The sequence below is a fragment of the Podarcis melisellensis genome (genome assembly GCF_964234715.1).
Source record: "Podarcis melisellensis genome assembly, chromosome: 6".
NCBI classification, from domain to species: Eukaryota; Metazoa; Chordata; class Lepidosauria; order Squamata; family Lacertidae; genus Podarcis; species Podarcis melisellensis.
The window spans coordinates 50,842,572-50,856,937 of record NC_138538.1 but is presented as its reverse complement, the minus strand read 5'-3'; the positions used below and the strand labels follow the sequence as shown (position 1 = coordinate 50,856,937).

The window sequence follows — 14,366 nt, the reverse complement described above, 5'->3', positions numbered from 1 at the left end:
GGTAAAGCACTAATCAGAAAGCTGTACCTCCTGATCATGTACAGCATAATTTGAAGTCACTTATTCCAGGTTAATAATTAATGTTACTTTCAAATAGACCGAAAAGTATGAACTACTAATATACAACCAAGTGTGGCCTTATGAACTTGCTCTCTGTACATCACAGAGACACACACAAGTGGTTCTATTATTAAAGTGTGGGGTACTCTGTAAAAACCACAAAAATTCAATTCAGGATGTGGAGAGTCTACTTGTCCTCTCCGTCTCCACATTCTCCACCTATCAACCTTTCTGTGCCATCCCACACTTGCCCACCCAAATTGAAGCATAACATGAAAGCAGCAGGCAGCTAGATACTCACTGCTGTCTTCAAGTTTCAGTATTACTTTGAACATGCAGAGGAAGAGGACTGGGACTGAAAGATTAAGCGACAGAATGGTTGCATGGCACATGTTTTAAGCAAGCTCACTATGTACGTGCCTCAATTCTTTTAATCCAATAGTTTTTGGATCTTAGGAAATTTTATGTGTGTGTGGCTCCCCACCCTACCCATATGTTGTATTGTGCTTTCAGCAGCAAAGCCTTGGACACTGATTGGCTATGATGGTGTGAACATTGCAATTGGTCTGAGAGCAATGCTGTTAAATTTGCATGGAAGACAGAGGCAAGAAAGGGAAGGAGAGAAACAACATAATATTAGAAGCTGTATGTTCGAAGAGACTTTTAGGAAGTATTGGGAAGAGGCAGACTAGCTCAAGGAGACAAAATACACAATGGGCTAAAAGAAGGAATCTGGGGAAAGTTTGGGTACTAGACAAATGGAGCTGAAAAAATAGAGGCACTGGGCAGAGGCCAAATTTCACATTGGGCCTAGTAGCAGGCTGAACTCTATTTGCACAAGATGGGCAAACTGAGAAGGCTGGAAGGCTAAGGGCTGACAAGGAGGCAATGGGTCATGAGGCCGTTTGAACTAGAATTTAGACAAATATTCCCTTCCTTTGCCTCAAAAGGGCAAGTTTTGTTAGTAACGGCTACCACTGTTGCTGCACCACTGTGACCTGATAACCCTAAGAAGGCATAAAGGAGATGAATTTGACATACTGATTTGAAATTAACAATTCCTTTGCTATAGGCTTCATGCACATGTATGTAAGCAGAACTAAAAACCTTCACAATTATGTACTTATGCAAATTAAAACAAATTGCAACCTTTGTTTTTCAGGAACTGTTTTCAGTAGCGGCCAGTGTGGTGGGGCAGAGCTGCCACCCCACCCCAGCTGTACTATAGTTTACCTGGATGGTGAGGTGAAAAGCAGATTGGCAGTGAAGCACAGACACACTGGTGGAGCCAATACAGCATTCACATCAGTGTGTCCGCACAACTTGACCTCACTTGAAGTATAAATGAATCCTACACATGTCTGCTCAAAAGCCAGTCCATTGAGTTCAATGTCAGTTAAGCCCAAGAAACTGAATGTAGGATTGCAGTCTAAGAGAGTGGTTTTCAACACTAATGACGATAACAACAAAAAGACTCATTGAAAGAGATGGCATTGTGCAGAATTGGGGAGCGGGGAAATACAGAACAGGACTACTGTTTACCCTGGCTGAAAACCTTTTCTTTTCTCAATCTTCCTCAGCCTGTACTTTCCTTGTTCGGAACAAATGGGGTAGGTGGCCTGAGGTTTTGTCTAGTATAGTCTGCAAATTCTTTTAAAATGAAGGCAGGAAATCTCAAGACAGGCAGATTTTGCCTGAACTCAGATTTCATTCAGCATGGTCCAGAACTCATAAGGTTCTATAACAGAAAAGTTGTCTTAAGCGGAATCCTAGAACTTGCTGCACCAGCAAATAAGTGTTAGGAAGAAGCATACAGAGTGCTGCGTCAAAAGCATTAGGTTACTCCAACACTGCAGGGATGTTAACTCTGGTGTTTTAAGGTAATATGTCAGCACAAATTTTTAGGAGAGGAATGAGAGATTTTCCATTTCTAACTCTTAGTTTCCAACTTAATATTTAAAACAATTTAAAAATGTGAGATGTTTACTTTTGGAAAACCACACTATTGATGCATTTTAGAAGCGACAGCAGGCTTAGAATATGTTTTCTATACATCCATCACATATGCATCAGGTTGGGCAATTAGATATATTTAAGCATATGGTACCCTAATTCAGTCCAGCAGGAAAATAGATTTTGTTAATCTTATTAAGTTTGAGCCATGCTGCTGCTGTTATTTGTATGAGGGTCTTCCTGGCCTTATTTTCCAACCCCATGGGCATAATATACACATGGTGTCATCATTTAAACAAATGTATGATAAGAGATTAAAGAACAGACCACCAACTTTTTTGGGCTCATGAGCTGATTAACAAATGGAACAAAGTGTTGTGGGCCTCTCTCTCTGTCTCCCCTCCCTGCAGCCTATTCTACGGGTTACAACAGAATGCTTCCTTCAAGTCTACTTTAATTGAAGGAGAGGTGGCCTCGCGTGCACCAGGGAAGGCTTCTGTGGGCACATATGCAACCCTGAGCACCTTGCTGGCAACCCCCGGAATAGTAAATATTGTTTTATTAATGATGTGCTATCCTGTGACAATGTTTTCCTCGTTATTGCTGACTAATTTCCTTAAATTTTAAGGCTTAAACCAGTGGTTTTCAACAATTGTGCTGCAGCATCCTGGGGTGCATTGAATGATGCCATGGGCAACACTGGCCTCTTCTGTCCCTCTTTCCTTCTCTCCCTCCTCTGAGGCCCTCTCCCGTCTCTGTCTCCCAAAGGTTTGTACATCTGTTTGTTGAAGGCAAGGGGTGACATAACTGGGCTCCTGAGCCCCACAGTGGTGCCATGGAAAGCATGTAGTTGGTCAAGGGAGCCGTGGACCCAAAAAGGTTGAAAATCTCTGGCTTAAACTAATGGGAAACTTTATCTAGCATTCATTTCATACAAAGGAAGTTTATTTAAGCGTTTTGCTGTAAAATGGGAAGCTCTATTCACTATTTACTCGAGTAGCAAATAAAGAATAGAACCTCATCAATCAGAAGGGGGAGGCTAAGTACTCTTCCACCACTGGGTGATAGAAGCAACAAGCATTTCCCCATCATACCAAGAAGTAGAAGAGGATACTGCAGTTCCTGCCCAGCTGGCTCAACATTAAGCTACTGAAACAGTAAGCCATCATGGTTTGATGATGGGAGCTATAGTCCAAAACATCTAGAGGGTACCAGTTTGGGGAAAGCTGGTTTACACTGACAATAAATAGCTCTTTTTCGTTCAGAAATAAGACTTTCCCAGTCTTATGCCTCAATTGTAGGGGGTTGAACTAGATGACTCTCAGGATCCCCTCAAACTCTTTAAATCTATGGTTCTATCTGGAAATATCAGGGATAAACCTGAGCCCTTCTGCATGCAAAGCAAATGCTGTACCACTGAGCTATGGCTCTTCCTCGAGGCCAAGTGGGAACTCTGTATGAAAACCGGCTCTGGCATTAGACCTATCGAGATGAGAAGCTCCTAGTCCTCAAAACCATTAAACTTTTGTTTTAAATCGCAAAATTGACAATCTGAAACAGTAGCTTTTTATGCTTCCAACCCATAAATTCAGCTGGGAAGAAAATACATCACAGGCAATTTGCAAAATCTGAATGACAGGAAAGGGATGAACCTTCTCAGAAAGGTCCAAGTAGAAGAATGTGTTTTTTTTACAGGATGGCCACAGTGTTCAGTTACTGCTACAAAAAAATGACAACACAGTATTGCAACCAAAGCAGGAAACAGTATAAGGACTTACAGTAGTGTAATCCATAAACTAGTAGTAAAAAGAAATCTGAAACAGGACTGAAAATCCAATGTGTTGGATAGCTTTTATGAATGTTTAAAATTATGTATACTGCAAAACCTTTCTCTTCAGCGTTCCACAATGATCACTGCAGTATTCAGCAACAATGGCAGAGACTTTTACCTAGGCTGAAACAAACGTCTTCTGTTACCCTAGTAGAATTTGGCTTTTTAAAAACAGTTTCTTTGCCTTGTCACAATGTTTCAGAATTATTGTTGTCAGTCTGCAATGTAGCATACAGCTGGGGAACTGCTGTTTCACAAAATAAGGCAAAGGTGCAATCCTATGCGTACTTACTATGGAGCGGTAGGCCTTCCTATGCGTACTTACTATGGAGCGGTAGGCCTTCCTTTTCAGTAGACATTCATAGAATTCAGCTGTAAAACCCTTTGAGATCATCAAACATCTTTTCACAGTTCACTGGATCATGGCCATTGATCCAGAAGTAGGAATGAACATGGACTTATTTCCCCCTCACAATTTGCTGTGCAATAGAATCAGTCTGGAAGATTTACAAGGGAAGACATAATATCCAGGGCAGCAATCCTAATCCAGGAGTAAGCTCCACTGAATTCAATAGGATTTATTTCTTGCTGCAGAATGTAGTGCAAAGGTGCTGCCTCTTCTTTTCACATCAAGTATATGTGACCACAGCTTTACCAGAGCAAGGGGTTAATACAAGCACCTCTGTAATTCAGAAAGCAGGGTTACAGAGTCATCTCACCAGTTTGCTGACAGATCAACTCCTACGCTGAAAAATGCTGCAGCTTTCCCGCAAGCTACTGGGCAGGACTTGACTAACCTCTGAACTGTCCTTCCAGTTGCCCTGAACTAAGCCTGCTGCTCTAATGCCTTTTCCACTAATACCACTTTGAGCACAAAGGTGCAGCCAGGACAGGCCTGAAAACAAATCTAATTTCTCCCACTCCCTCCCTCCTATGCTTCATTTCATTCAGACTCTTTGGATTAGGCTAACAAGAAGGGTTCAGAAAGCTGGAGCAACTCTATAGTCTCCCTGCAGGAAGCCAACATAATTCACTTAACTTCACTTACATGGAGGCCTGTGAGTTTATATCAAACATTTCTATGTGAATGGGAAAACCACAATTCAGGGAGTGCCCCCACAGCTGGCTTCCAGCTGCCAGCCAACCAGACTTCAAACACAATTGCAATTTCCCTCACCCTTACACAGTGCTCAGCAAAAAACCTCTTTGCAAAAGACAAATACTTAGGCTGCCAGCTCTTCCAACATTAAAGCTCCCCCTGCCTTTCTTTCCTTTCTTTAAATCCATAACCACCCGCTTTAAAGCTTTAAATCAATATCCCTTCTTTCTATCTGTATTCAAAGGGGAATTATTCACATTGGGCGCTTTAAAAATTAAGCTAAGCTTCCAGGGCCATGCCAAACTTAAATCACAACAACCTTTAAAATTGGATCAGGGACACAGCAGAGCCCTGTCTGATCCCTGGCCGCAGGGGCCGAGGTGGTTTTACTATCAGGAACAAAAATGAACATGGTTGTTCTATAGACAAAGTGACTCTATATAAGATGGTCAGTTTAGATTGTCCTGTCTTTTTTCTGTTACCAAATTGCAGAAAATATTATTATTGTTAGGGCCTTTGCAGATTACGTGAAAAATCTACATCTTTATCAAGCTCTATTTATTTCTTGTTTCTTATTTATTACATTTATATACCACCTTTATCTTCCAAGGAGCTCAAGGTGGCTTATGTGGTTTTCCTCCCCATTTCACCCTCACAACAACCCTTTGAGGTAGGGGAGGCTAAGAGATTATGACTGGCCCAAGGACACCCAGTGAGTTTCAAGGCTGAGTGGGAATTTAAACCCTGCTCCTCCTGGTCCAAACCCACTAAACAGATGGTTGGCAATGCCAGTAATGATTGGCTGCTGACCAAGCTGGTGATCATGTCTTCAGTGGAAGCACATACCTAGGTCTCCATGTACTGCAACGTAAAGAACATTGCCCAGGTTAGATTAATGTACACTTGATGCAGAAGCATAAGCAGTTCCGATTACTGCAGAATGGCTTCTGCCAGCAGTGAGGCCTTGTCAGCACATGATACTTCCACTCAGAGCTCTGCACTGGCTGCCAATTTGCTGCCTGGCCAAGTTCAAGGTGTTACTGTTAGTATATATAAAGCCCTTACGCCCTTAATAGCTTGAGACCAGTTTACTTTTGGGATCACCTCATCCCATACTTGCCCATTCAATCACTTAAATCTGCAGAACTGGCACTGGTAGAGGTGCCACATAATACTCATCCTGCAGTTTTAAGAAATCAGTCTTTGAGCAGCACCTAAACTTTGGAACTCCCTGGCTATTGACATCAGGCAGGCATGTTCACTGTACTCTTTCCAGCACCTACTAAAATATTTTTGTTTAGGCAAGACTATTCAGACATAAGAAGTTACATGTGTTTTAATCTGTTTGTTGTTGATTTTTATTTGTTTAAAATACCTCTTTTTTGATTTTTTGTCAGCTTCTTTGAGGTTTTATTACAAATCTACACATTATTATAATTTACTGAAAACATATCTAATAACTGAGCTCAACTATAAGTAGGTACATTTACACATAGTGTCACCATCTATGGGAGGTGGATATCATAAGTTTGCTAGCTTACCCTTACTTTTCCATTTTTACACTGTAAGTTTAACAGAATTTTAAAATTCAAAATGTAAAATAATATGCTTTTAGGGGCCCTGGAAATCTCAAAAAAAACTTCAGTTGTGCAAAGTATCACGCTCCCACTTAAGCCAATAGGCTTGCTCAGTACCAGACTAGGAACACCTTTCTCTCATTAAATATTAAACAGTCACCCTGGTTTTCTAAGTTTTATTAAGGTGTCCAGCCAACGGTATTTTTATCTTCTTTTGGGACCTACCCTGCACCCTCCACCTCACAAAAACCTGGTCAAAATGGGCCTCCAGCTGTTATTCACTTTGATGCAAAGTCACCAGAACATAAAGCTCCAGGTAGAAAATGAGAGTGGAAAGTAAACAGTCAAATGTCACAAAAAAACTACTTTTTTTATTTTAAAATATTCAAATTTTTAAAGCTGCAGCAAGAAAAGCCAACACCCAGACCCATATTGTTACTCATACAGCAAAGCAAAATCACAAATGGCATTATTATGTTAGCAACAGAACAGACCAAGTTGACAATAATGCCTTTATTATCATCTTTGCTTATAGGCTGACCAATTTGCAAAATAACAGCACAACACAAAAATTAAGCAAATTGCTGCATCTATGCTTGGGTTGGAGAGAAGGCAAGGTGCAGGCTATTAGGGTCAGCAAGGCTCAACAAATTGCCAGAATCCAGACAAGGAAAAGACCAAGAATAAGCCTTTCATACCCAAGAACAGCAAGAGGGTAAAGCAGCACAAGCAATGATCGATGCATTTCCCAAGCATAATCGTGCTAGCAAAAAGTTATAAAGTGATAGCCATAAGCATTAGTTTAGAAGAAACTGCACATTTGCTTAGCAGAACTGTGATATAAAAGGGATACAGATGATGGGGTTAAGTATAGTCTGTGAGGTGTATTGATTATATAGGAATTTACTTATGTGCTAGCAAGCATCTTACTTTTAAAAATACAGGGGTTTTTTTACCCAATATGTTGGCTAAAAGGTGTAGTTTATTCTAGAAAATCCAGAAATCAGAAGGCAAAGCCTAGTAATCTTTCAGAGCCCCATACATCAAAGAGAAAGTTCCTTCTATGACTCCTCCAGTCTCCATTTTCCTTACAAAATTTCATATCACATGGTTTGCAGAGGGCCACTATTACAAAGACAAATGTAGATTCTGTCTCTGTGCAAGAAATCCAACTAAAAGGTTAAAGTCTGGCTCTCCCAAAGATTTGTGCAAACATCAGTCAACTTCCAAGCCTTCCTGATCTACAGCTCTTGGTTGTTGGCACTTGCTAAAATCTTGGCCATTAATGCCAGCATGTTGAGTTTGTCCTGACAGCATCACTGCTATAGTTATTGTGTTTTTATCTTTTTTATGATGAAGCACCTTGAGATTGTTTTTATAAAAGGCAGCATAAAAATGAAAACAATAAGGTTTTAAGTTTTAACTTCAGGGGAAGGGAGACTGCTAGTTTATTTTTTTAAATATATCTACTAAATACATGACCACTACATAAACAGCCCAGGAACGGTTTTACTACATCATTGAGCAGTTTGTCTAGGTCAGGCCAAAGGCAGCCTTATACACAATGGGCATTATCTGCTGCCAGGTTCTTGAGACTCTCTTAGCTCAAAATCCCAGCAGTGTCTGCAGCACATAGCTGATGCTAAATAAATGCTTAGTAGAACCAAGCAACAAATGTCATGGTACAACCATGCTCATTCAGATTCCCAACAAAAAGAGAAGACATGCCATTATTAGAGGAATTAATAAGAGATATGCCTAGATTACTCATGCTTCAGTAAGAGTCAGACTATAATGAACATAAGAAACTCCCTTATAGTGAGTCAAACCGCTGGTTCATCTCAGTACAGTGGTACCTTGGGTTAAGAACTTAATTCGTTCTGTAGGTCTGTTCTTAACCTGAAACTGTTCTTAACCTGAAGCACCATTTTAGCTAATGGGGCCTCCTGCTGCCTCTGCGCCGCCGCTGCACGATTTCCGTTCTCATCCTGAAGCAAAGTTCTTAACTCGAGGTAATATTTCTGGGTTAGCAGAGTCTGTAACCTGAAGCGTTTGTCTAGGACTAGCGTTTGTCTAGGACTGAAAGCAGCTCTTCAAGGTTTCAACCAGGAGTCATTCTCAGCCCTATCTAATGAAATCGAGGATTGAACATGGAAACCTGCATGAAAAACTGAGCTACAGCCCTCCCTTCAGTTGCCCCTGCTGAGCTATTACAGAGCCACATTTTGCAATAACTGCAAACTGTGCATTACACAAACTATCCATATGTTTCATTCTTTTAAGGGGTTCTTGGATTGCATGAGCTCCAACTCTATTATCATTTTCTCACCTCATAACTTTCAAAGCAATTTTTCCAGCAGGATTTGTAACCCAAACCTAATTATTCTTAAAGGCCATGCTGTGCAAAGCATAACAAAGAATAGGACAGGTGAAACTACAAAATGCCAAAGGAAATGGAACAAAGCTACATATTGAAATCCTATCTGCTCATTGTACTAATGGAGATAAGAAGCGTATTTCCAGCATTCAACAGCAGGGAATTCACACGCCAGGGGAATAGAGAAAGTCTCTGAAATATCATTGGCAAGTTAAGAAAACTTTAAGTTTTATGTTTTCAGCCAAGTATCACTCAGCAGCCATTAAACATATTTTTTACCCATTAGCGGAACATTAGAAATTCCATGAATTTGAAGTTTATTATTTCCATGGTTCAGTTTATACTTTTTATGGGATTTATATCTTTTGGCTGAACTTCCCCAGGCATAAATAAAACCATTTACTATGCTGGCTAGTGCACAGGAACATATGACTGGCACTTTTATGCATGTTGGCTTAAGAAGGAGGATTAAAGGAAGGGCCAGACACATCTGATATTTGCTTTTAAAAGCATTTAATAAACCCGTGGTTAGCTTTTCAGACAAAAAACTGGGCAAACACATGGATCCTTGCACCTTCTCAAGGCCAATTCAGATGTAACTAATTCCTGCATGCCACACATTTTCCATGTAGGAACCAATATGCAATACATGTGTCATTACTGCATACACCCATGTAGTCAAGTTGCACGTATACATGCTGTAGTGTCAATAATTGTTCATGAAAATGAACCTCTTCAGTGGACTGGTCTAGGCGCCAGATTGATAAGTGGGGTGCAGAGGTGCCAACTTGAATAAAATATTGGGGGACCAGGTAAGCCCTGCCCCACATAATCGATCACATGACACAGTGCACACACACCATTTGAATGGCAATCTTATCAACTTTGTGGGAGTTTGGCCCCCTCAAATATTTTATGGGGGGCTGAAGCCATCTTGGCCCCTAGGAGTTGGCTCCTATGGTGGGGTGCATTACTGAAGTCTTGGCTGAATTGTTCACATGTTCATGAGTTCACATGAGAAAGATGTTATTGGTGTATCTCAAGTACAGGAAAGGCTTTTGGGGACAGGAGTTGAGAAAGTGGTGTCCCAAGTGTGCTGTAAAGATGTTGGCAAGTTGTGGGGCCTTGCAAATGCCCATTGCAAAGCAACTGATCTGAAGATATCTCTGCAACTGACCTTAGAGTCCTCATCCTTGGACAAAGGAACTGCAGTGCATTGAACACAGGAAGACAACAACATGGAACTCCTGAATTACAATTCATCAAGAGGTTAGATGCTATAACTTGCGGAATGATTCTGGACAAAATGTGTTTTAACAATCACATTAAATGTGTTAATTGGATTACCAAAGCCAGGGTATCTATATTATCAATAGCAACTGTTTTTGTGTGTGTGTGAATTACACGGTGTGTGTTAATTACACGGTTATCACTGCTTGTGCTTTCTGCATTTTCCTTCTGACCCTGCTGCTGAGAATCCGCCCCAGATTTGTATATCTTCCTGTAACTCAGGGTAATACTTCATGCACCCAGTGCAGCAGACTATAATTCATGACAGTTTATGCTAGAATAAATTTGTTAGTCTTTAAAATACCACAAGACGCTTCGTTGTTTATTTGCTGCAACAGACTAACACAGCTACCCCTCTGGCACCTACTTGTGAAGCAGCATCTATGTTGACCACATTTGAGTAATATTTAAACTATAAAGAGAATAAAATGATGACCCCGACAAAATAGTATTTTGTAAACATTCAGCTCAGTTTTTCCCAGATATCACTAGCAGCGTGCATACCACAAAATAGAGAGCAAGACTACAGAAGTTGGCAACTTGTTAAACAAATTAAGAGAGATGACTGGAATGAAGTATGAGATTTTAGGATTATGAACTCCCTCTCAGCCCCTCCCTTCTCACACATGGATTTCTTCATCCTCAACCATGGCTATAGTTCCCTACCCTGAACCATGGATATTCACCACTATTATCACTAACCAGGGTGAACGCCTAACCTAGGATTCAAAATAAAGTTCTGAAGGTTGTTGCAAATCTTAGGTTATATCTCTCTTCTCCAGGTGACAAATGTCAACACAAAATAATTGTTTGTGCTAACACTTTAATATTAATTTGGGGCTCTTTGACCTTAACTGTCACCATTCACCAGCTTACGCTATCTGTTGTAGCAGGCAGAGGGATTTATTGGCATGTCTTATCACATACTCTCCAACTGTCACCATTCACCTACTGCAGTTCCAATTTTCTGTCTCCTGTCCCAGGTGAATCATTGCCAAAGTGAAATCCTGGTTTTCTCCTCAATTATATTTTTAAACCAACAACAACAAAATATTAAGCATCCAGGTACACATAAGCACAACTCTTCCTATTTCTTTCTTTCCTCCAAATACATTATTTCTCTCTCAAGATCTCAAGAGTGTGCTAGGAAGGGCAGGGCTTTGCTTGAGGCACTGCACACATATTATTTTTACTTCCTACCTAGCAAATTTGTTGACTGCAAAATGCAAAAGGCAGGTGCAAGTACATTAGTTGCTGCTAAGCAGAGAATGTGCAAATTTGAAGACAGTTCCTGTTCTCACCAATGGCTAGAAGGCAGAAGAGGAAAAAGTTCTGAGAAGAGATGCAGCCTTCAAGGGAAAAAACAAACAATCTCCCCTTGATGACTAGCCATCTAGCTATACCTTGGAACACCTGGCCAGAGAACCAACCACTGGGGAGGCAACCCTGGTTGCAATTGTGAGTAGGGCCAAAGATTAGGTGTATGATATAGGTGTACATTTCCAAGTTGGTTTGAATCAGTGGCTACAGTATTATTGCTGTTATTTTGATTTCTTCTCCGCCCTATACTTTAAGGTCTCAGGACGGGTTACAACAATTTAAAATTCCATATTAAAAACAATTCAAAATAAATTACAATCACAGTAATAGAGTGAATCATGAAAGCATGTATCTCAGGTGTTAAAGGTCAGTGTAAATAAATGCATTTTCAACATGAGAAATACACAAAGAAAATGCCACTCTGTGGAGGAGGAAATTTCACAATCTAGGAGATGCTGCAAAGAATGCCTCCACCTGTGCCACCAGCACCCCAAACTTCTCTAGGCAGTGGAACTACCAAGATCAGCAAGTGGAAAGTTTCCCAGGCAGTCCAACATGGTCTCATTCATTCATTCATTCATCCATCGTGCCTTTCAACATGTCAGCTGTGAACGGTTCTGAGACCTGTGGGTATAGGGTGGTATATAAATTCAATCAATCAATATAAAATAAGAGTGACAATAAAAACTGGTGGAAAACAATATAAAGCCAGAATTATTAATTATAAAGGAAAATAAGTCTTGCTTTAGATAGAAGAATCAATTATGGTTTCTGCATATGAAAATCCTGCTCTTGGTACTCTTTGAGTGTCAACAAGAATGTAGATAAGTGTGATCCACTAGACATTATACACTTGGGCTTCTAAACGGCTTTTTACTAAGACTTCCAAGGAAATAGTTTTAGGTACTGAATTGCAAAGTTGAAAGATAGGAGCCAAGTTTCAAGTTGATTATCTGGAGCATGTAGCCTCCAGTCCAGAACAGCTATTTGATCCTGCTTGTGAGAAGTAATGCAGCATGTGCCTAGCTAAAAGCTCACTTCTGCTATGAATTCAGCAGGGCTGACCAAGGTAGTGGTGAGCCACCACCCTCTCAACAGCAACAGTCTTGTTGATATTAACCAGGGAAGGACAAGGATGGAACAGGGCAGTGATGAAGCTGGGGCCATGTGAGAAAACCAGCAGAAGCACTGGGTTAGTTTCACCACTGCACCTACATACCTCTGAGTTGGCTCTCACCGTGACCTCATTTGTGAAATGCTGAGACCAGGGTGTTTCTCCACTTTCAGTGCAAAGAACACTTTTGCTCCTACATTTTGTTCTTCTGAGACACTGGCCATTTTGTAAACCAGCTAATGTTTTATCACCAGACTTGTTACATACTGTTGCATGGACCGCAAAAGTTATCAACAGGCTCTGAGATCATTCCTTCCATGCTGCCATACATTGTAGTAAACTGTAATAGGTTGCTTGGTTAAATTTGCTTTGAGATGTGCCTTTTACAGCTTTGGAAGCTGAACCTCCCATCCTCCCACAGTAAGCCAGCAATGACAGCTTCTCCATTTTCCTCTGTGATGCTACAATTTAGTCACGCAAAGCACTGCAAAGCAATATACAGTTTTGTCCAGAGCTTGCTTTGCTTTCTAGTGCACTGCATCTTTTTCAGTATACCACAATGCAAAGTAAGACACCTGAATCCAGAAATGGGGAGGGGAAATCTAGCCTCCTTCCTGAAAATGGAACCCATCCTTCAATCCAATCCACAATATGGAAATGAGGAACTAATAATAGCAGCAGACTTCTCAAGCTGGCTTCATCCCTCACATTAAACACAGCGGACATCAGACTGGGGAAGTTGCCATGTGCTGAGTCAGACTGCTAGTCCACCTAGCTCAGTATTGTCTACAATGACAAGCCATGCTTTCCCAGGCTTTGGGGCCGGAATCTTTCACAACCCCACTATACAATATATATAATACACAAGTTATTTAAAATAACTGCATGACATTTTGGAAGCCAAAATAAAAAGGAACAAGCACCCACTCTTAAAAGTTTACAACCCACAATAAAACAACATTAGAAACTACATAAAGGGAATAAGTAAAAGTTCATTTACCCAACTAAGCCCCACAACGCTGGTGTTAATTGAAAACCTCTGGAATTAATGTATTCACATATATGCTCTGGTAGAAGCTACATCAAGCAGCAGTGATCGAGTGAGAGGAGTTGACTGTGTTGATGGCATACCATCATAAATCTTTCTTGCTAGAGAATATCAAAGGGTACAAATACAATTGCATGCACCAATTGAATTGGTCTGCAGTTTTATCATGCCTTTAATGTATTTAATACATAAAGAGCATTGTATCCCTTGCTGTATGTATTTTTTCCTGCAGCCCTAGCAACTTTAGTAAAACACATCACTATTATTTCCATGAAAAAATAGTGAAATGATGACTTATACAAAGCAATTCAAGCCAACTCAAACTTTCTTGCCACAATGTGGCTAATGTCCAAATGTCTGTAGACCCATAGCTCAGTGGTGGAGCCTGCATATACCAAAATCCCCAAAAGGATTCTGAGAGCTACAGTTCTTGCTACCCTTAACAAACTACAGTTCCCAGAATCCTTTAGGGTGGGAGTGGGAAAGCAATGTACTTTAAATATATGGTGTATATGCAAACAAAGAAAGAAGGCCCCAAGACCCTCACTGGCTTCTAAGCATTAGCAAACACTGTTGATGCAGTGTCAAACATTTATCTACAGAAGTCTCCTCTGGCTCCAACCTGGTGCCTTGTTTTGTACTACAATTCCCATCATCCTCAGGTGTCGAAAGCAACTGGAGGCCATCAGCCAGGGAG

The 14,366-nt window shown here is 40.6% G+C and overlaps 1 protein-coding gene across 3 annotated transcripts in view; it reads right to left on the bottom strand.

Annotated features, from left to right (window-relative positions):
• ZSWIM5 (zinc finger SWIM-type containing 5) overlaps positions 1–14,366 on the bottom strand; it is a 110,769-nt gene that overhangs the window by 63,778 nt on the left and 32,625 nt on the right. Inside the window, exon 1 of one of the 3 annotated variants that reach the window (XM_081915982.1) lies at positions 4,170–4,218. The exons of 1 other annotated variant lie outside the window; for it this stretch is intronic. In XM_081915982.1, the coding sequence (XP_081772108.1) occupies positions 4,170–4,203 (34 nt within the window). In that variant the 5' untranslated portion in view covers positions 4,204–4,218. Of the gene's footprint in view, positions 1–361; positions 409–4,169; positions 4,219–14,366 lie in introns of those variants that run through there. One more of the 3 variants, XM_081915983.1, reaches the window with a different exon arrangement.